Below are 21,532 nucleotides of genomic sequence, written 5' to 3'. Positions count from 1 at the left end.
TGTTCCTCTCTGGCTCTTGTTTCCAGAAATGGGAGCAGGAAAACCAGAGGGCCGTGAAGCGCTTTCGTCCTGGTTGCGGCTGATTTTTTCAGTTTGGGCTTGAAGAAAAAAAATTTATTCTTAAATTTCAGTTTTAGATTTTAAATGCAAAGCCCGAGTAAAGGTTGTTAATTTGCAAATATCATGCACGCATCATTCAAACCTTTTCATTGATTAGTTTTAAACTTGCGTAATTTAACCATCTGGCTGGGTTAATGAATCAAATTCATGTTGTCATCTACTCGACAACCCAAATTGATAGTCTCACTTGCGCTGTAGGTTTGCTGATGCGTTTTGACTGTTTTAAAAAAAATATTCTTTCCAGTTAGCCGTTGTGCTAAAATACACATGTAGCCCAAGACGTTTGCCATCTCCCCTAGTCTTTTCATTTTCCACGTTTCACCCAAAACCACCCTTCAGTTCATCTGTCCTTTAAGGAGAATATGTGGGTCAAATGCGTGCTTTCGAATGACCTGTTTTTGGGTCTCGGCTGTGTTAAAGAGCTGTGTGAGGCTGACAGATTACTCTCATCCTCACGTCTCTCTTCCCTCTGTGTGTGTGTGTGTGTGTGTGTGTGTGTGTGTGTGTAAGCGTATGTGCTGAACTTACTTACTTTTATTTATTTATTTTAATTACATTTATTTAACGAAATTTTCGAAGCATACGCTGTTTCGCCCTTTGTGTTTGGGAGTTTTTGGCTATTTCGGGTTAGTGGAAAAATGTTTGTTCGGAAAGTGAACAAGTTGCCTGAAAGACTTGCAGGCTGTGCCAAAGAACATGACAGGACCGCTTTTCTGAGCTGCGCTGTTGAAGGCTTACCTGTAGGCCCTTATTGAGCTTCGGCTGTGTTGCTGCAGGGTTTGGGTTTGTTTTTGGGTTTGGCGTGAACTCTAAATCGGAGGTCCCGCTCGGAGGTTTTGTGTATAAAGTGAGTTTAGTTGTAGTGCACTGAGGCAGTGCGGAGTCACGTGACCTTTTTCTCCACGCCCCCCCTCCCGCCTGCGCGCTCGTGTCATGTGGCGCGACCGAAGCCCCGCGGTCCGACCCGTGGCGTGACGCGGTCCCGGACGCGCTGGCGTTCGGGATGAGATGGAGCGAGTCCAGGATTGGGGATTGGCTTTGATCCTCCCTGCCTGTTTCCCCGTGTTACTGAAGCTGGGTGCAAAGTGTGCTGGGGAGGGGTGTGGGGGGGGAAAGCTCGTGAGTGTGCTTCTGTCATGCTTCAGGGGTGAACGAGTGCGTGAGACTGGCTGGTCGTGCCTGAGCTCTCTCTCACTCCACCCTCCCTGCCCCCTTCCCAAACAGTGCGTCCCAGTCCTCGCCCCCTTTTTTGAGATGGAGCCGGTGTTACCTGCCCCCCCGGTGCCCCCCACCGACGCCCCCGCCCCCGCCTCTGCCTCTGCCGCCGCCGCCTCGGCTCCGCCCATCCCCCGCTCCTCCTCCATGTCCTGCCACGGGCCGCGTGCGTCCGGGGGCAAAAAGCTCAAGCGGACCCCCCTGTACCAGAGATCAGTAAGTGGGCATGAGCGGGCCTCTGTGCCCGTGCCCGTGCCTGTTTGGGTGGCGCTCACCGGCCTGGTCTGTGCCCAGGGCTAACCGCATGGTTTGCAGTGTGTTGCCCGTTAATGGATTTACTGGAGATCATGGTCCTGCCCAAAAATTAGGCGACGGTTCTCCCTTGGACCTGGCCTCGGTAGGCCTCACCGTTCTCAGTCCCCGTGGCCGATTCTTCACGCGTGTGCTGAATAACACGGAACCCACCTTTTGCATGCGTGTTCGTTTTGAAACACGGGGGGGTGGATGGCGGGTGGGGGGGAGTGGGTTGGTGTTTGTTTTGAAAGGCTTCATGTAAAATTTGGTGTTGAAGGCTGAAATTCTAGCTAAACTTTCATCACAGGATTGAATTTGGTCGCTCTGCTTAATGCAGCGATTGGTGCACGGAAGGTTAATTTAGCCTGCATGTGTGTTTTTTTTTTTTTTTTAAACTGTGATTGAAACTCTTCAGTTTTTCAGTGTTTACCAGCAACAGCGAAATTGCGGGTCTGAGAGTCGCCAGCTGTGAAATGCTGTCCCACCTGCCCTTTTTTTATTGGCTGGCCAAAAAGTGTAGACAAGCTGGAAACGCTTACCTGGACATTTACCCAGTTCTGCATCTGCATTAAGAGATGCAGGCAGATTTGCCCCAAAGCTGGTTGAGTCTATTCGTTCTCTAGCTCTCTCCAGCCTGTTTTGAAGCTTGTGTGGTTGAGTGTTTTCACTAAAAGCATGCCTAAAAAACATCCAAGTTGTTTTTACTAGTGTGATCTTTTTACTTTGGCAGAAAACGTCAGCAGAAAGGTCTCGTTCACCTAGCGCTTTGAAATGGCCTAGCTGGCCATTTCCCTTTCTGTTCAGTATTGTTTAATTCCCACAACATGCAGTTACTGATGGGAGTGGATCATTCCCGCAGGAAGCGGGTAGAGCGAACGGACATCGGCGCTAATTTAACATGCTAACGAGCGTCGAGTGAACCGTTGGCTCCTAGTTCTGTTTATGCAGTACACAACTGTGCCAGTTTATGTGAATGAACTGTGTTGCCAGCTAGCTTACAACCAAACGTGTCGTCTTGTTTGGGTGGGGGGAAAAAACCTGAAGGATCGTCGGTTGTGCATTGTCAGTCTCTGAATCTGATCGATAATGGCGCCTTTAATAATTGAGCGGTGCAGAGCTCAAGGGGGTGATTGTTGTTCAGAACAGTTTTGGTAGCGGCAATTCTGTTTTTCTGTTTTGTGACACGTAGCAGATCCTGTCTAATGAACATGTTAGGTGTCAGTGCGGCTATTAACGTAGCTTGCTGACTTGATTCAGTGCCTTGTGTATGGCCTTGTGTATGTGCCTGAACGTTGGTGAGTTATGTTCCTCGTGGTCATGTGTGGCATTGTTGCTCCAGTCATATGTCAGGTCGGAAAGGCACAGCCAACACGAGTGCAGTTTGTGACAGCGTTTGAGCCGAGAGCTAGACGTAAACAAAACCTTTTAAAGGCATTTATTTAACACCGGCTAGTATTAACTGACATCATAGAATATTCACACGTTTAATTAATATTTAAACGGAATTCATTTCTTTTCTTCCCCCCCCTCCATAATTTCATATTTTTTTAAGTTCATTTCTCAAAGAACTTTTAATTTATTCATATTTCCGTGAATGTTAGGAAATGATTGGAGCTCAAATTGTGACCTGAATCGCCATGACGAAGTGATTGACACGCTGCTCTCTGCTTGCCCCCCACCCCCACCCCCCCCCCCCCACCTCTCGTCCCGTCTGCACACGCTCAGATGAGCTTTGACCCCGGCCTGCTCCACAACAACGGGCACTCCGCCTTCGCCAACGGCACGGGGGGCGGCCTGCGGGAGACGGGCGTGGTGGAGAAGCTGCTGACCTCCTACGGCTTCATCCAGTGCTCGGAGCGCCAGGCCCGCCTCTTCTTCCACTGCTCCCAGTACAACGGCAACCTGCAGGAGCTCAAGCTCGGAGGTGAGGGCGGCGTTCCCGGGCCCGGGAATCTCGGGGAAGGACGTCCGGAAGTGGGGAGTGGGGGGGCGGGGGAGGGAATGGAGCGCTGCAAACACCTGTTTGTGTTGCCAGTCCCAAGTGAAAATGTACGATGTTAAAACTCCTTGAATTGAGAATTTTCAGGTTGTACGTCTCATAGTTTTCATACATGTTTTATGTGTACATTGGGAAAGTGGGAGTTTGCGGAGAAATTTCCACCAGAAGGCCCTACTCTGAGAACGTTGTCGTTCTCCCTGAGGGATGAACGTTGACTTGATTTTGATCTCCCTGTAACAAATCGGGCCACGCCTGTTGGACCTGGGTATACTGGATTTTTGCCTCTACCTCTAAAGCAGGGGGGCATGGTACACCTCAAGGGACCTCTTGCTTGTGTGTGGGGATCGTTTATTTTCTTATGAGGGTGAGGCAGCAGCAAAAGGCCCTCACACTATGCTCCTTTCTCCTCCCCTTTCCTCTCCTGTCCTCTCCCCCTCTCGCCTCTCCCCACCTCTCTCCTCCCCCTTTCCTCTCTCCCCCTCCTCCTCTCCTCTCTCCCCTTCCTCTCCTCCTCCCCTCTATCTCCTTTCCCCTCCCCTCTCCCCCCGTCCTCTCCTGTCCTCTGACCTCCACTCTTCTCCCTCCCCCCCTCCCCTCCCTCCTCCCTCCCCTCCCCCTCTCTCCCCCCTCTCTCCCCTCCTCCCCCCTCCCCCTCCCCCTCCCTCTCCCCTGTCCTCTCCTCCTCCCCTCTCTCCCTCCCCTCCCTCCCTCCCCCCCCCCGGCAGACGATGTGGAGTTTGAGGTGTCGGCGGACCGGCGCACGGGCAAGCCCATCGCGGTGAAGCTGGTGAAGATCAAGTCGGAGGTGCTGCCGGAGGAGCGCATCTCGGGGCAGGTGGGGCCTGGGCTGCTCGGCTCTCCCTTTACTGTGCTGCATGGTTTTATTCATCCAGTTAAGGAACACCATTTTACTTTACTTTTTTACGCTTCCGTTTCCCCCCGTCCGCGTCCCCGTCCCTGTCTGCGTCCGTGTCTCGCCGCCATCGTGGTGCTAACTCCCTTAACCCCCCCCCCCCACCTCACCTTTTTCAGTGTTCAGTCAAGCTCATGCTAAACCCTCTGAACCTTTTTCCGGTTTAAGAGAATGCTAGGGGCTCTACGCTAACCCTAACCCCCCTCCCCATTCGAGGAGCTCATGTGTGTTCCCCTAGGAGCACATATGGAAGCGCACTAATGTATCTCAATTAGTACTTGTGCTCCTAAATTGTTTTTTTTTTTTTTTCCAGTTAACACACATCAAATGTCAGGAGCAAATGCTCTTTAAAACTGGTGCACTGTAGAGCCCTGGAATATGTATTTGATGGCGTGTTCTGCTGTATGTGATCAGTATGTCTGTCCTGTGGAGCTCTCCGTACAGGTTTATACTGAGCTTGACTGCGGTCTTCGTGATGCATGTGTGTTTTGTCCTGTGTGTGTTTATTATGTTAGAAAAGTGGTGTAGAAGCAAGAAAGGATGGCCATGCATTCCCTAAAACAAAAAGCAAAAAAAGGACTACCTCCATAGCTAGCTACCTGTCTAGGAAGCAAAAATGATCTAGCAAACCATTTTATTTATCTTCATTCAATCATCATTGTGTGTTGATTAACTAACACTTCTAATCAACTAATGATCCCCTCCCCCCCCAATCCCCCCCCCCCAAAGTAAAGGAAAATAAACTTTTGTCAGGATGCAGGCTCAGTGAGTGTTCTTGGCGGTGTCTTGAGGTGCTCTGGTTCCTAACCCAGTCCACGCCGTGGCTGTCACTGTCCTGCAGGTCGTGTCCGCCATCCCTACTCACCTGGACGGGAAGTCCGCGCCGGGCCAGGTGCCGACGGGCAGCGTGTGCTACGAGAGGAACGGGGTAAGCTCCGGCGGCGCCCGGCCCGGATTCGGGGACACTCGGCGTCCCGCCCCCGACGACGGCGGGTTCTCGCCGCGTGGTGACCTTTCACCTTTTCGGCCCGAACAGGAGGTGTTCTACCTGACGTACACGTCCGAGGATGTGGAGGGAAACCTGCACCTGGACACGGGCGACAAAGTCAGCTTCTACATGGAGACAAACAAGCAGTGAGTTGACAGGCCTGGGACAGCCCGGGGGAGGGCGGGGGAGGGCGGGGTTGGGCGGGGGGGTCTTGCGTCTGTCTGTCTGTCAGCCTGGATGAAGTGTCGTCCGTGTTTACGAGGGCTAGTCGATACACCGCAGTAATAATTATCAAACGTTTTTTAAGCATAAATAGGTCATCTCTGCTATCTTTTTTTTTTTCTTCAATCTGTACCTGATGGTGGTAGTAAACGTCCAGAACGTCTCCAGTGTTATCTGTTGGGTGCTGATAAGACAGCCAATCAGCAGCAAGGCCTTTCAGCTGCCTTATGATTGATCAAAGCACGTCACATGATCACACGGAAGCTGTACGGCCTTGCTGCCGCTCGGCCGTTTCATCAACAGACGTCAGTGGTGTTGTTTTTAGAGGTTCTGAAGCATTTGCCTTGGTGTGTGTGTGTGTGTGTGTGTGTGTGTGTGTGTGTGTGGTGTGTGTGTGGGTGATATCGAGCTGCACGTATGTTGTGTCTCCTGTGGCCTCTGCACAGCGGCCTCTGCGTCTGCGTTTTTCCGTTTTGCGCGTGTGCTCACGGTCTGTGTGATGCGTGTGTTTTTCAGCACCGGTGCGGTCAGCGCCCACAACATTGTCCTGGTCAAGAAGAAACAGATGAGATGCCAAGGAGTGGTCTGTGCTACCAAGGTAACGTTGTTTCCTGGCCTACGTTGGCAGTTCGCTTTACGTATTTGTTGTTTACATTTTTGGCTGGACCTCAACAGCGGGGCCAGCCCTACAAACACGAATGTCTGTGACTGAAGTCACGCCGTTGGTCGGCCGAGTTATGAAGTCACGCCATTGGTCGGCCGGATCACATGTGATAGGTCCAGCCATAAGCTAGGTTTTAACCTGGTCTTGTTCTTAAGGCGGTTGACTTTTCTGTGCCGGAATCCCTGTCGTCCCAGCCGGTGACCGTGAAACCGCTCGCCCCCGCGTTACCGCCGGACTCTGGTCTCTTGCAGGAGGCCTTCGGGTTCATCGAGAGGGGAGACGTGGTGAAGGAGATCTTCTTCCACTACAGCGAGTTCAAGGGAGACCTGGAGGCGCTGCAGGCGGGCGACGACGTGGAGTTCACCATCAAGGAGAGAAACGTAAGATGCGTGGGGTCGGACGAGGGGGGAGGCTCGTCTGCGTGAGCTCCTTTTTCTGTGAGCTCCTTTGTCTGTGAGCTCCTTTTTCTGTGAGCTCCTTTTCTGTGAGCTCCTGTTTCTACACTATCACCATCAATATTTCCCCATCGGGTTTCCATTTACTGTTTACAGTGTGGTGTTGAATGTGTTATTTAAAATTTGGTTCTACTTAGGCTTGGACCCTAGAGTTGCGATGTAAATGATGCAGTCCTATTGCTAGCTGTATTCAGTTAGATATGCGGTCTGTCCTTTGCTTTCTACTAGGCGTACATGTTTGCTCTGTAGTCTCTTCCTTGCTGCCAGTGCATTTTTTTTTTGTCATGGCTCTCGGACGTTGATCACTGACCCTGCCAGAGTGGGGAATGTTCGCTCCTGATGCTGTTATGTTTGGAAGTCGCTCTGTCATTAGCGCGTCTGTTGAATCCCGGCCTGTGATTGGTAGCCTTTCCGAGCCTTTGGAGCCAGCCGGTGTGCATTCTAACGTTGCTGTGTTTCCCCCGCCCCTCCCCCCCCAGGGCAAGGAGGTAGCCACGGAGGTGCGGCTGCTCCCCCAGGGAACGGTCATCTTTGAGGACATCAGCATTGAGCAGTTCGAGGGCACCGTCGCCAAGGTTATCCCCAAGGTGCCCAACAAGAACCAGGTACGTCTCCCGCCTGTTCTGCGGAGACGTGCGAACTTTGCAAAATAGGATTTGGTGCAGGAACACGTTTACTCCGTCACCTCTCTTACCCTGTTCAGCTTTTTTTGTGTTTCACAGCATACTTTCATTGTAAAGCTTACATGTCATACGTGAAATACAAAGAGCGCATTTTGGTTTTCGTGCACGAAATGCACGAAGTTGTTTATTCATTTTGTAGCAAGGACAACATTTTGTTGCAAGAAATTCATTCTGTGCGCAAAATTTAATGTTCCATTTGGTGCCCCTTACTCAAGGTTGGATTTGGCAGTCTGCAGGTGTTTTTGGGTACATTTTTTGGGTACATGTTGTTTCACAGCTATTAATCCCGATGACCCTCTCTGCCCGTGTTCTTTTCTGCTTCCCCTTCCGTACAGAACGACCCGTTGCCTGGGCGGATCTGCGCCAGGATCAATTTCGCGGAGAAGGAGCTGCTCTTCGGGGAGAAGGACACCAAGTCCAAGGTGACGCTGCTGGAGGGCGACCACGTGCAGTTCAACATCTCCACCGACCGGCGGGACAAGCTGGAGCGGGCCACCAACATCGACATCCTGCCCGACACCTTCCACTTCACCAAGGAGACCCGCGAGATGGTGAGGCCCGGGGGGCGGCTGGCGCGGTCGATTTGGACCGTATTTGGGCTAAGGAGCGGTGGTGTGTGGTGCGGACGACTCGAACCATCCTGTGTCCCCTCTGACGTTCTCTTACATTACATTACAGGCATTTAGCAGACGCTCTTATCCAGAGCGAATTATACAACTTTTACATTGTATCCATTTATACAGCTGGATATATACTGGAGCAATGCAGGTTAAGTACCTTTAGCTCAAGGGTACAACGGCAGTGTCCTTACCCGGGAATCGAACCTGCGACCTTTCGGTTACAAGCCCAGTTCCTTACCCACTGTGCTACACTCCGCCTCTTACCATACCCCCCCCCCCCCCCACAGGGCGTGATCGCTGCCATGCGGGACGGTTTCGGCTTCATCAAGTGCGTCGACCGGGACGCCCGAATGTTCTTCCACTTCAGCGAGGTCCTGGAGGAGAGCCAGCTGCACATCTCTGACGAAGTGGAGTTCACCGTCGTGCCCGTGAGTTTCGGAAGCCGCGCACTCTCTCTCTCTCTCTCTCCTCCCTCCTCTCGCTTCCTCCTCTCTCTCCCTCCTCTCCTTTCTCTCTCCCCTTTGCTTTCTCGCTCCCTCCTTCTTTAATAGTTCTGCAGTCTCCTCTGTTTCTGTCCTGTTTGGTCTATTTCCACCAGTTTTTTTTTTTTTTTGGGACACCATTTCCTATCTGACCTCTACGTATTAACAATGCCAACTGTGCAAATTTACAGTGCGGTCTGTAAGCATTTGGACAGTGACAGAATTTTTGTTATTTTGGCTCTGTACTCCAGCACATTGAGTTTATCTCCTAAAATGGGGGGGACTGTGTATAAAAAGAGCTGCAGTTTCTACCCGAATCACCTGATATGGATGAAAATACCCTCAAATTGAAGCTGACGGCCTGCACTTTAACTTCATATTCATGGTTTCATTTCACATCCAGTAGCTAAATTAGGTTCAGCACCATTTCAGTGGTGTAATATTTGAGCAGGGAGAGGGCAGAAAAGGTAGGATGCAGTCTGATTCAAGTCTGTTTCACGGTGTGAAAGATGAGAAATGGATGCCATTTTGATTTAAGGACAGATGGAAAGTCCCAAACCATCCTTGTCAGATATAAAACACTTTTATGTGGAATTCTTTGTTCCTGTTCAAAAGAATATGCAGTCACAATTTTTTTTTTTTAATCACCACCAGATGGCTCAGGAATGCCCAGTGGATTGATCAGAGTTGGAGCTACAGTGTGTTCTTAGCAATAACTTTCTACCTATGTCACCAGATTGTGTTTCTTTGAGCGGAACAGATTAGGCAGGAACTTGAAGTGACAGCCCTGGGACTAACAAAAAAAAAATGTATTAGCTTTTTGAGCTGCGACGGTGAATTTTTGGGTGGAGGTGGTATACACTCCCAAGTGTCTTTAAAACTCGTTATTACATATATTACTGTTATTTATCGTTGTTATTTTACAGTGCGGGGTGGTCTCTAACTTGGGAGTTCTTTAGCAAACTCCCTTTAGCTTCATAAGCAAGCCTCGTAGCCACTCAGGGTGAGTGTGTGCACAGAGGAAGAGGAAGAGCTCATTTTCTCCCTCTTTTTTTTTTTTGCAGGACATGTTGTCGGCCCAGAGGAACCACGCGGTGCGAATCAAGAAGCTTCCCAAGGGCACGGTGTCCTTCCACACCCAGTCCGAGCAGCGCTTTGTGGGCGTGGTGGAGAAGGAGGCCGTGGCTGCCTCCTGCAGCAAGAGCGCCAGCCCCAGCAAGACGAAGGAGAAGGTGAGGGCTCTTCCTGACGGACCGCGGGGTCGCTGGGAGACTGGGGTCAGCGGGTTATAGCAGTGGAATCCCCTTTTTTAATACACCTTAAAGAACTGGCCGTTAAAATGACCATCCAGGTGCTGCTTTTATCTCTTTAAAGGTGTGAGATCACAAATTCTCTTATTGGAACATTCTAATGCTGATGTATCGATCACTGCTGGTGCCTGACTGCAGTGGAGTTCTAGAACACTGACTTAGAATTTTGGGGAAAAAAAGGGATCTCAGATCATTGGTAGACTATGAACAAATATGGATATTTTTAATAGTCTAAGGAGGAACATCTTGTTACAACTGTACGTTTGACTCTGGATTTCTACTACAAATTCACAGGCAGCACACAACCGATACCGGGCACTTTTTTCTCCCCGCAGTTGAAATGTCAGTGGGCACTTGACCTTCGAATATATTAGGGTGCACAGTGCAAGGCAAGCATCATGGACAGTGAATAGTTCACCCTGGAGAGGCAGCTACTTACTAGTCCCAAAAATATCTAAACGTTCATTTAATTTAATTTATTTTTTTGAACCTGGTCTCTCTCTCGCTCTAATCCTCCTTTCTGCTCTCTCCTTTCCTCCCTCCCTCCTTTCTTGCCTCCTCCTCTGTCCTTCCTTAGAAAAAAGAGAAGGTAGGATCCTGCTCTTTGCTGTGCATGGCAGTGCTTACTTCATCTCAGCTTGCTTCCTTTTCTTACGTCTTACGGACACGCAAGTTTAGGAAAAACATGCTTAAAAAGGCGATTTGACAAGGCGCAGTAATGTTACAATCTGGCATATCCAAAATATCACACGCTAAAGTATAGAAGGTAGCAAGTAGATTTTAGTAATGAAAATAGCTGCCATCTGAAAGCTTTATCCATGAGCTGCTTCTGCTATCATTTTTCCATCCATTAAACTTTCTCCCTTCGCACCTGGTAACCTGCTCCTCTTGCTGCATTGGGGCCGTGTCTCTTGTCATCATTTGTAATGTAAATCTACAGGAAGAGATTTCTGACTCCGGTTGTCAGTCTCCGAACCATCGGGGATTGAGACGCTTTCTGTGACCTTTCTTGTTAAACACCCAAAGAATTTCTTTCTGGTTTGTCTTAAATGCGGTCTTTGAAAGGGGTAAAGCCTCTAATTACACGTTTATTTCTTTTTTTTTTTTTTTTTTGAAATTTGATTGAAGGGTAAAGTGGAAAAGGTGAGTGGTGTGCGTTTGTGGCCCAAACCTACTGACGGCGTATGCTTTTCCCACCTAGGAGCCTCTAACCCTTTTTCCACCGTAGATCACAGGCTGCAGAACTAAGGCCTGCTTGCTTAAATCAGCAGTCTGGGTGTTTTTCCATCACTTCTCTTGTTGAGTCAAAGGAGGACCATGTCACCGTGTCTCTTTTGGCCAATCAGGTTTCATGAAACGCTTTGTCACATTTCATCAGCCACCTGCAAATCAGTCCTGAAGATGCCAGTGTGCGTTTATATTCATTTTCTATATGCATCTTTGATGTTCTGTGAAGTGTGGCCATCGGATTAAGTTACTGAAGGGTGTTTGTACTCCCAGCAATCAGTGCAACTTTACATTTGACACAAAGTGCCAGGTAGCTTGCGTTCCTCTTAACAAGGACTTTTTTTTAAAAAACAACACAGTTGTGTTTCCGCTTTGTTTTGTGAAGATTCAGAAATTCAGTCTTCAGAGCTCCACCCCCCACAGTCGAGCTTGTTTGTGTACGACAGACGGCATATTTCTGTCCCTCCGATGCGTAATCTTTCCGATCTGTCTTATGTAACGCTGCTCGGGGGCCACGGTGGGGAAAACAAACCTGCACTATTTCAGCTGAGCCCCCCCCGCCCCCCCCGCCCGCTTCAGACCGTCTGGAATGGCAGTGTTCCAGCAGTGCAGCAGAGCTGTTTGTGTGGCACGGACTCTGAAATCCATTATTCGGTTTGCTCTGAGTGTTGGCAGGGCTCTACGGTAGCATTTTCTTCCCCCCAAGGAGTGTATGTGCTCCTAAGCTGAAAAATTTAAGAGCACACTAATGTGTCACAATTTGATGTGCTCCTAAATTGTTTTTTTTACAGTTGGCACACACCTATTTTCAGGAGCAAAGGCTTCTAAAATGAGAGCATTTTAGGGTCTTTGAGAGTATTCTTGACACCTGTAGAATTCCAATTGCTTTACTGAGAATGTGATGCCAGTCTATGCTGTTGATGTGTTGGGGTTAGTGCTGGCGTCAGTTGATGTGTTGGGGTTAGTGCTGGCGTCAGTTGATGTGTTGGGGTTAGTGCTGGCGTCAGTTGATGTGTTGGGGTTAGTGTGCTCAGTGATGTGTGGTACTGGCTTCAGTTGATGTTTGGGGTTAGTGGGGTCAGTGATTGGAGGCGCGTCAGTTGATGTTTTGGGGTTAGTGCTGGCGCATATGTGGGTAGTCTGGCGTCAGTTGATGTGTTGGGGTTAGTGTTTAAGGGGTGGCGCTAGTTGATGTGTGTGTGGGGTCTAGTGGTGGCTGGCGTCAGTGATGTTTTGGTAGTGTGGAGTTGGGTGGATTAGTGCTGGGGTCAGTTGATGTGTTGGCATTGATATCCAAGCGGAGAATTTGCACTGGTGTACTCATGCTTGTATATTTGACATACTGTATTGCTAACCAGAGGTACTAATCGTTATTGAGGATTAGTGACCCGGTGTTCCTGCTTTATTGATCTGCATTCCTAGGAGAGACGAATGACGCACGGTTTAACTGAGCAGCTATGTCACGAGCAGGCTTCTTCCTCAGTTTGTTGAGTTTATGCAGAAGTATTTGCCCTTGCTCCTCCAGAACTAATGCATTTCAAAGGGTTGGCTTTCGCTAGTGCGCACTTCAGTGCTATGAGCAGATCCACAGTAAGCGAGCCCCAGCAAACCCCGCCCCCACATGCCCCCCCCCCCCCTTTAGTCCCGCTGTAGTGGAAAGCGCGCTAGCTGCTCTGAACTTCCTGTATGGACGTGTGATGTCACGCGGTGTGTACAAACGCCTGTAACGGCTGCCCCCGACAGGACGCGGAGGAGGGCGTGATCGCGTACGAGGACTGCGGCGTGAAGCTGACCGTGGCCTATCACAGCAAGGACTTGGAGGGCTGCGCTCTGCCGCAAACGGGAGATAAGGTACGGCGAAAAAAACAAAAACACGGGGCGGGATCACCTGCCTGTTAGGGCAGGAGGGCAGGTCTGAGGCTAAGACTCTCTGTACTTTGCTCTGTTAGGATAGCGGGGCAGGTCACTGTCTCTGTAGTTTTGAATGTTATTTATTAGTGTATTCTCCTTTTTTTTCAGTGTAAATGTGATTTAATGAAATTAAAAGTATAATCCAGCTATCTTAGTTTAACGAGTATCCGATAGTTTATTCCTATGGAAACCTATGACATAACCATAACGTTGTGGAAATGCTGGTGGGAGTATTAAGAATCCTTGTGATGGGGATATTAAAAAAGCAGACCTAAATTGCGTCCAAAACACTTTGGTGCCCAATCAATGCCCACTACTGCCAGTGTTTCTTCATAATTATATCGGCATTGGTCACAGTCCACACCTTGAATTTTATGATTGAATTGTTTTTATTTTGTGTGAATTAGTTGTTTTTTTTCTTCCCCCTTGACAGTATATTACAGTAGGAGGTTCGTGTTTCTGAGATCATTAGAGGAGTTAAAGATCTGGGGTAATCCCAGGAGCATTGTGTTTATGTCCAGTTCTTAGCATGAACATGGAATTGCGTATGTTAAATCAAGGGGAGAAAGATGCACCGGTCCCATTGATGAAAAGGGAGAATGAGATCAATCACTGCAGTTCATATAAAGGAATACAAGTCACCCTTCTGTACAGTTGTGATGTCACCTAAACTCTTCCTCCCTCCTCTTCCTCCTCCAGGTGGAATTCTCCATCAGTGAGGTCAAAAGGACTGGGCAGCAGAGCGCCGTGTCTTTGAAGATCCTCAACCGCACGGTCAACACCAAGAGGCTGCTGGGATACATCGCCACGCTCAAGGACAACTTTGGGTTCATCGAAACGGCCAATCACGACCAGGAGATATTCTTCCACTACAGGTGCGGCCTTCTTCACTAAGCGACGTCGACTCCTGCCTGTGGCGCTTGTGTTGAGCTTCTTTTGGTGTGCCTGTGCACCAGTTGGCACAGGGTTCGAGTTTATAAAGAGGGGGAAAGTCCTGATCGTTCTGGGGTCATTGTGAAGTCAGGCTGTTCCAGTTGCTCCATGTTAAGTGCAGTCTGACCTTTGAAACGCCATTTTGTTTCCGTAGAACAGTTTGAACTGGTGAAAAAAAGTGACACATTTTAGGTACTAATAATGAATCTTCCTTGGCTGTTAATCATTGAACTGCTGCTGTAAACATTGACATGTGTATTTCTGTGTGGGCCTGACTTTAGACCTGCGCTTGTGTGCCTCTACTGCGAGTGCTGGCTCAGAATTACCCATCATGCTGTGCGTGTGCGTGTGTGAACAGTGAGCTGTGTGGGGACCTGGAGAGCCTGGAGCTGGGGGACACTGTGGAGTACACCCTGTCCAAGGGCAAGGGCAACAAGGTCAGCGCAGAGAAGGTCACCAAGGTGGCTGCAGGTGAGGACGCCTGTCAATCAGTCACACTTCAGCACACAAGGATCAGTTACAATACGCTTCAGTTTACCCTGGCCTTAACCCCCCACTGAACTAGCCAGAGGCTACTGTGGCCAGGAAAAGCGCCCTAACTACCCGTGTGCACTGATGGGAACTCTTCTTTTATGGCATCCAGCCTCATTTTGGCCATTGATTTTGTGGCTATCTTGCATTCTACTGCTTGAATGATTATGTCCATTGCTAATTTCTTTGTCTCTGTCTCTGTTTCTGTCTCCCCCCCCCCCCAGTGAACGGCGTGGGGGAGGACGTGAGCGCCGCCGTGCTCCTGGGGAAGGTGCTGCGCCCCCTGCGCAGTGTGGACCCCTCGCAGACGGAGTACCAGGGGCTGATCGAGGTCACGGAGGAGGGTGAGTGCCCGGCTGCAGGCTCAGACCAGGATCTGCTAAAAACGCCGCTCGAGACCAACCCCAGACTCATGAGCCCCTCCCCCTCCTCCTCCCTCCCTCCCTTCCTCTTCCCCGCTCCTCTCCCCTCTCCCCCCTCCTCTACCCTCCCCTCTCCTCTCCACCCCTCCCTCCCTCCACCCCAGTCCTCCAAGCCACTCTCCCCTTCTGCTCCTCACAGGAATTCAAAGGCAGAGCTTCCCCTTTGGCATCGTGGGCATGGCTAACAAGGCGGACTGCCTGCAGAAGGGGGAGATGGTGAAGTTCCAGCTGTGCACCGTGGGTACCACGGGACAGAAGATGGCCTGCAACATCGTGCCCCAGCGCCGCGCCCTGGTGGAGTGTGTCAAGGACCAGGTATTTAAAATTAAAAAAAAAAAAAAAAAAAAATTAATTACATTTTATTTATTTAAAGAACAGACTTTTGGGCTTCTCTGTGGTGTGGTTATGCTAGTCGTAATGGTCGTCGTGGAAACAAAACTGTATGTATTTCTGGTAAATCACATGACTATAACGACCCCCCCCACCCCCCTTTGGTTGATTGATTGTTGAAGAGAGAAGTTTTTATTTTTTATGTTGATCATTTGTAAATCTGTACTTCAGTATGAATGGTGAATACGCACTAAAAATGTGTGTCTGTGTGAAACTCTTTGTCCGTCAGTTTGGGTTCATCACGTACGAGGTTGGGGAGGGCAAGAAGCTCTTCTTCCACGTGAAGGAGGTGCAGGACGGGCTGGAGCTGCAGGCGGGGGACGAGGTGGAGTTCTCGGTCATCCTTAACCAGCGCACGGGCAAGTGCAGCGCCTGCAACGTGAGACGAGTCAGGTGAGAAACGCCCCGGGGGTCACGGGTTCGATTCCGGTGGTGGGACACTGCCGTTGTGCCCTTGAGCGAGGTACTCAACCTGCACTGCTTCAGTATATATATATATCCAGCTGTATAAATGGATGCAATGTAGACCTGTTTTTTTCCCCCCAAGCGCTAGCCTAGATATCTTTCTATTCTAAGCAGAGTGGGAGGGTGGCAGAGTTTTGTTTGTTGTTTTGGCCTTGGCTACCCCGAAGCCATTTTGCTTCCTCGTCTTGTTTATAATAAAGAACACTTCATCCAATCTTTTCTGTGCACTTGCTCGTTGTGCTGCCTCCTCCGTTTCTGTTACTCCTGTCATTCCACTGTATGTTGTTTAGGGACGTAACACTGTGTAAAAAGTTGTGTAAGTCACTCTGGATAAGAGCGTCTGGTTAAAGGCCTGTAATGTAGGGTAGTGTAAATGAACAGGATGAAGGGACTCAGACCGCATGCCGTACCGTGTTAACTGCGTCCCTCCCCCCCTCTCCCCCCTCCCCCCCCCCCGTGCTCTAGCGAGGGACCCAAACCGGTGGCCACCCCGCGGCCCGACCGGCTGGTGAACCGGCTGAAGAGCATCACGCTGGACGACGCCAGCGCCCCCCGCCTGGTCATCCTGAGGCAGCCGCGCGGGCCCGACAGCTCCAAGGTACGCGCGCCGGTCACGGCGACGGTCACCGCGGTGGTCATGGCGACGGTCACCGCGGTGGTCATGGCGACGGTCACGGCGCCGGTCACCGCGGTAATCATGGCGACGGTCACGGTGACGGTCACCGCGGTGGTCATGGCAACGCTACCGCTTCGGCTGTTTACAGTAATCTGTGAATAGTGCTGTGAACGCGCCCGCTGTCATGGCTTCAGACCGCGGCTTTGAAGAAGAGCGCTCAGCATCGTGTGTGTGTGTCACGCTTAGTTTTACAGTTTTCTCTCTCTCTCTGTGTTCCTCTGCAGGGTTTTAATGTGGAACGGAAAATCCGCCAAGCTGGTGTCATCGACTGAACCGCCGTCCGTGCCCCCCCCCCACGTGGTTAATTTGGGGGGGGGGGGGTTGGGAGGGGGGGGTTTGAGAAGTTCAGCCCTGAGATGTGATTGACGGGGGGGGGCGGGGGTGGGTACGGGGGAAGCTGCATTGTCGCTGGAGATCTGCATGCGCAGCCCCTCCCCCCTACCTGTTCTTGTCCCCGCCCCTTTAACAGGTCCCTCTTATTCCATTGGTCCTCTGCTCTCCATGTGGGTGTGGTCTCTTGGATACCAGCCGGGCTGGGCACTGCAGTGTTACGAGGAAGAGGGGGGAGCCTCTCTCCTCCGCCTGCGTGCGTCCGTGAGCGAGTGTGTCTGCGACGGAGAGAGTGAGCGAGTGAGCGGACGAAAGGAGATGTGGCGAGTAGAGGAAACGGTTTGGAGGGCACTGTGACCTCGCAGAACGAGGATGAAACTATGCCGCAGCCTCTGTCTGAGTCCCCATCTCGTCCGGAACTGGAAAAGGTTGTTTTTTTGGCGAGAGTATGGAATTCTGCACCCACATTATACGTGTGGTTGTGTGTGTGTGTGTGTGCGTGCGTGTGTGTGTGTTTTGTTTTTGTTTTTTTTCCCTATTTCTTTATTTTTTTCTGCATCCTCTTCACCTCACGCAAGAGAATGGGGATTCGTTTATTTGATTTATTGTTTTACTATTTTTTTCAAATGTAATGGGTGTTTTCTAATAAATAAATGAAACAAATGCTTAGCTGTGGAGAGGAAACGGAGACTTGATGTATTTGTCAGATATGTGGATGGACACACACACACACACAAAAGGTACTTCCCTGCTCGGTTTTTAGAGCAGTTTTAAAAGTCTATATCTGCGGAAAAAAAACTGGCGTGAAAGTGCTGTGTTTGTAAAAGTCGGTCCTCACATGTATGTGATCGTGTAAATGAACTCCCTTTTTTGGGATTTTTCTCCCCCCCCCCTCCCGTGTGTGGTGAGAAGTCACAGCCATTTTATCTGGAGTATGGTGAGTGTTCTGGTCTTGATATAGCCACGCCCCTCTGGTGATAGTCCCGCCCTCTTTTTTTTTTTCCCCCCCTCCGGGTGCAGAATTCTAAAATGTATCTTCTCGCCAGCAGTTCTCCTGCTTTTATACAACAATATTTTTTTCTTTGCACATCTCAGCTTTTGTTTTTTGTTTTTTTATTTCATTGAGACTTTACATTTCTGCTAATTACAATAAAATATAAAAAAAAATAAAAATACGGTGCCTAAAAATACATAAAATAAAAAACAAAAAAAAGTAGTAATGTACCTTCTTTCCCCAGCCAATCGCCAAAATATAAAGAACAATCTTAGGATGGCTTTTTTTTGGTAGAATAATGCAGGTTTGCATCCCAATAACTGTGGGTTGAAAATATACTGTATGTAATGTGTGCTTTTTTTTTTTTCTTAGTGGAAATTCCAACATCATGATAAAACTGATAGAAAATAAACAAAATGTTAACTTGCTTAAGTTAAGAAAGCAAAAGTAATAATAAAAAAAAAAAACGAAGTATTTAAATAAGTACAAGATCATAACGAGAATCAGGATTTCAATTAGCGACGGAGAGGATTTGGAAGGGGCACCGATGGTGCCCCTGCTGACACATGGAGTCATTACTGTTAAAATTAAACTGGGGAACGCTGGGTTCCTGCTGAGCCCCACACACAGGTTCTCCCATGTACTTTTGTTAATGGTCATGAATGAAAGAAAAATAAACGTTTTACGAAAAAAGCTCCGCGGTCCTGTCTTTTATTCGCTTGTGAAGATGAGCTTTGGTAAGGTTGAGGGCGTGGGCCCTGTTAAGTGCTTGCCTGGACAGTGAACTTATTTAATCTTAGGGAGAAATATTCCCCTATTAATGCGACTCAGAATCTGCGTTGTGCTCTTCCCTGGTGCAGCTGGATGAGAGCCTGCGGTCGTGACGATCGCGTGATGTTCTCTCCAGCATTGCGCTCCCTGTGGTTTAGGTTACAGATTGGCAGTTACATTTTCCAGGCTTACTCCGTTATATTTGCAATAACTGGTCATTTTTCACAAATCCGACTTAAAGAAAAAGGGTTTGTTCTATCACCTGATGCCAACCTGGGCTCCTAGTGACAGGTAAAGTTTGAAGGAAGGCGCAACCTCTTATGACCTCTTAACCACTTATAACCCTTATAAATGGGCAAAAGGGGATGAGCGAGGATGGGCAACCGGGATTTGCTGAAAACACTTTTCATTTGATGCTGTTGTCAGACGAAAAGCTCAAGTGAATGTCATCAAGTTGAAGTTGCTGTGTTTGGTGGTACAGCTGTGTAGCCCCTCCTCCCGGTCAGTCTCAGACTCTCGTGCTGCTCAGATGTATGGTGATCTCGGAGCGGTGGAGGACCGGCGAAGCGGGCCTGGTCCCGGACTGATTTTGGGCGTCGGACAGGCGCGCCCACCACTCCCGGAGCTGCCCCGCCCCCGCGCCCTGAGGGTCCGCGGTCTGGCGCGGGGAGACCCGAGCGCGGGGGCAACTGGAGGCCTCGGTGGGGGACGACGGCGGCGTCTTCTCGCCTTCCGCCCGGGTCGGTGCCGAGGGTCCGGCCTGCTGGCGGTCCGCGTCCTGCCGGAGGGTGCCGGCGTGCGGCTTCGTCCAGCTCGGGACGGCGGGTTTCGGTTCGGCCGGGAGCTCCGCCTCCGGGACGGCCCTGTGGCCGCGGGTGAGGTCCCGCCCCTGCAGCCGGCCCCTGTACTCCTCCAGCTTGGCCTTGCACTCGGCGGCCTTCTGCTTCATCTCCAGGAACTGCTCCTGCAGGTCCCGCTCGTAGCCTTCCTCCGCCCTCAGCTCGTTCTCCCAGAAGGCCAGCTCCTCTTCCTCCGACTCCTCCTCCGCGGGTTCTCCGTCGGCCTCCTGCGCCGCCCGCGCCTCCTCCAGCTCCCGGATCTGCGCGTCCGTGGAGTCCAGCTGCAGCTGCAGCTCGTGCAGACGGGCCCGCTGGTGGGCCAGCAGCGCCCGCAGCGTCTCCTCCTCCTCCTCCATTCTGAGAGCGGGAGGAGGAAGAGGAGGAAGAGGAGGAGAAACGCTGGCTTTCCACACAGGCTGCGCTCCCGGCTTCCTGTCAGCCTTGACCTTGAGCGCGTCGAGTTCCTGGCACCTCCTCGCGTCGCCATCTTTGCTCGCCTCCTCCCTGCGATTGCCGTTGCCGTCCCGGTCCTGCTCTCCTCCTCCTCCGTCGTCGCGGTCCTCCAGGAAGCTGGTCCTCGGCTGGCGCGCGGTGACCGCCGGTCTCTGCTGGCACCCCATGCCACACACCCCGCCAGGGGACCAGCAGTCCCGGGACGCGGCGGGAGAGCTGTCGGAGGACGGCGTCCGGCCCTTTCTCTTTTTTTCGGGCTCCTTGCCCGCCTCCTTCTCCCGCCCCCGGCGCGTCTTCCCGCTCCTGCTCAGGCTCTCCAGCCAGCCGAACGCCTCCTCCACCAGCGTCAGGGACTTCCGTTTGGGCTTCCTCTCCTCGGCGGCCTGGGACAGCGGGGGCAGGCTCTGCCGACGGGACCCGCCCCCGGCCCCGCCCCCGCCGGCGCCGCTTCCCCGCCGTCCTCCCCGGCCCCCGACGTCCCACCGTCTCAGCGGGGCGCAGACCTGCTGGCTGCCCCACCTCGGCGCGCCCCCCGCTGCCTCCCCGCCCCCCTGGGACGGGCCGGTGCACAGCAGCGTGAGCTGCACCTCCCTGCAGTGCTGGCCGTACTTCCCCAGGGACTCCAGCAGTCGCTCGTCCGGCGACACGTTGCGCTCAAACTCCTTGAACTTCTCCTTCAGCATGTAGCGGCCCGTGCGACCTGAAAGATTCAAAATAAAACGGTTTGTTTCATAGGAGAGGACGGTTAAATTTAAATTTTTGTTGCTCTTTAAGTGATAACTCGTATGTCAATCGGTGGTTACTTTAAAATCAGGGGTGGGCAATTCCAGTCTTGGAGGGCCAGTGTGTTCTTGCAGGTTTTTGTTTCCACCAGTTACACTGGCCAAATGAGCTAACTGCCGGTACACACCAACGCTAGTTCACTCGTAGATTAGATCACCGCAAAATGCTTCATATAGAAAGCAAAGGGCAGTCTTCAGTTGCCATTCGTGTGCTTAGCAAGAAATGTAGCCAAAATGTCAGATGGCGTAAAATGTCAGGGCTAATTAAGTCATTAAGACCAGAAGTTGACCTGAAAACCAGAAATAGACACAGCCCTCGTTGCCCGCCTCTACTTTAAACTCCATACGTCAGTCTGCGATCACATTAGAACGTGAAGCTGAAAGTAGCGTCTTACCCAATGCTTGGGCCAAAGCGATGACCACTTCCTGGCATGTGGTTTTGTCTGTGACACCACAGACAATCCGCTGAACGCCACCCACTGACACCTTCAGTTCCATTTTTATTCAAGGGAAGTTGTTCTCTAGAGGAGGGAGAGAAAATAATTACTGGTAATGTTTTTTTTTTGTTTTTTTTTTCCCCCCGTCAGGGCCAGTTTAATCCATTTTTATCAGTTAACCTTGTAACTGGAAAGAAAACGGTAGCTGAAGACATTTCAACGCTGGATCTATTGATGGGCACCTGACTACAACCTCATTAATGAGTTGAATGGTCCCGTGACATGGTGGTCCCCACCAAAGTAGCGCATGCGTGGGCGGCACCCACAGAGAAATTACTGAATGGGCTACATTACATGCTACTACAAATTCTCTCTCCGTTCCTAACAATTCATTTAAAACAAATTT

The 21,532-nt window shown here is 50.7% G+C and overlaps 2 protein-coding genes across 3 annotated transcripts; one reads left to right on the top strand and one right to left on the bottom strand.

Annotated features, from left to right (window-relative positions):
* Positions 1-1,407: 1,407 nt before the first annotated feature.
* Positions 1,408-17,538, top strand: csde1 (cold shock domain containing E1, RNA-binding). 2 transcript variants are annotated; one of them, XM_064300652.1, is made up of 19 exons: positions 1,408-1,551; positions 3,355-3,553; positions 4,354-4,463; positions 5,383-5,469; positions 5,578-5,675; positions 6,268-6,349; positions 6,667-6,795; positions 7,350-7,475; positions 7,889-8,104; positions 8,461-8,601; positions 9,720-9,887; positions 12,936-13,043; positions 13,803-13,978; positions 14,395-14,507; positions 14,792-14,915; positions 15,145-15,304; positions 15,609-15,772; positions 16,310-16,442; positions 16,745-17,538. In XM_064300652.1, exons 1-19 carry the CDS (start codon positions 1,483-1,485, stop codon positions 16,790-16,792), a joined length of 2,451 nt encoding a protein of 816 aa, XP_064156722.1. In that variant the 5' UTR covers positions 1,408-1,482; the 3' UTR covers positions 16,793-17,538. The 2 variants fall into 2 exon arrangements, with proteins under 2 accessions (XP_064156722.1, XP_064156721.1); XM_064300651.1 differs by having other exon boundaries at positions 4,354-4,520; positions 14,792-14,911; positions 15,129-15,304.
* Positions 17,539-19,111: 1,573 nt separating this feature from the next.
* rassf11 (Ras association domain family member 11) lies at positions 19,112-21,213 on the bottom strand. The gene is made up of 2 exons (XM_064300650.1): positions 21,085-21,213; positions 19,112-20,607 (listed from the first exon to the last, which is right to left on the bottom strand). Exons 1-2 carry the CDS (start codon positions 21,185-21,187, stop codon positions 19,124-19,126), a joined length of 1,587 nt encoding a protein of 528 aa, XP_064156720.1. The 5' UTR covers positions 21,188-21,213; the 3' UTR covers positions 19,112-19,123.
* Positions 21,214-21,532: the final 319 nt, after the last annotated feature.

Source organism: Anguilla rostrata, chromosome 11, assembly GCF_018555375.3.
Source record: "Anguilla rostrata isolate EN2019 chromosome 11, ASM1855537v3, whole genome shotgun sequence".
Taxonomy (NCBI): Eukaryota; Metazoa; Chordata; class Actinopteri; order Anguilliformes; family Anguillidae; genus Anguilla; species Anguilla rostrata.
Note: the sequence above shows the minus strand (reverse complement) of the source record. Positions and strands in the feature narration are given on the sequence as shown.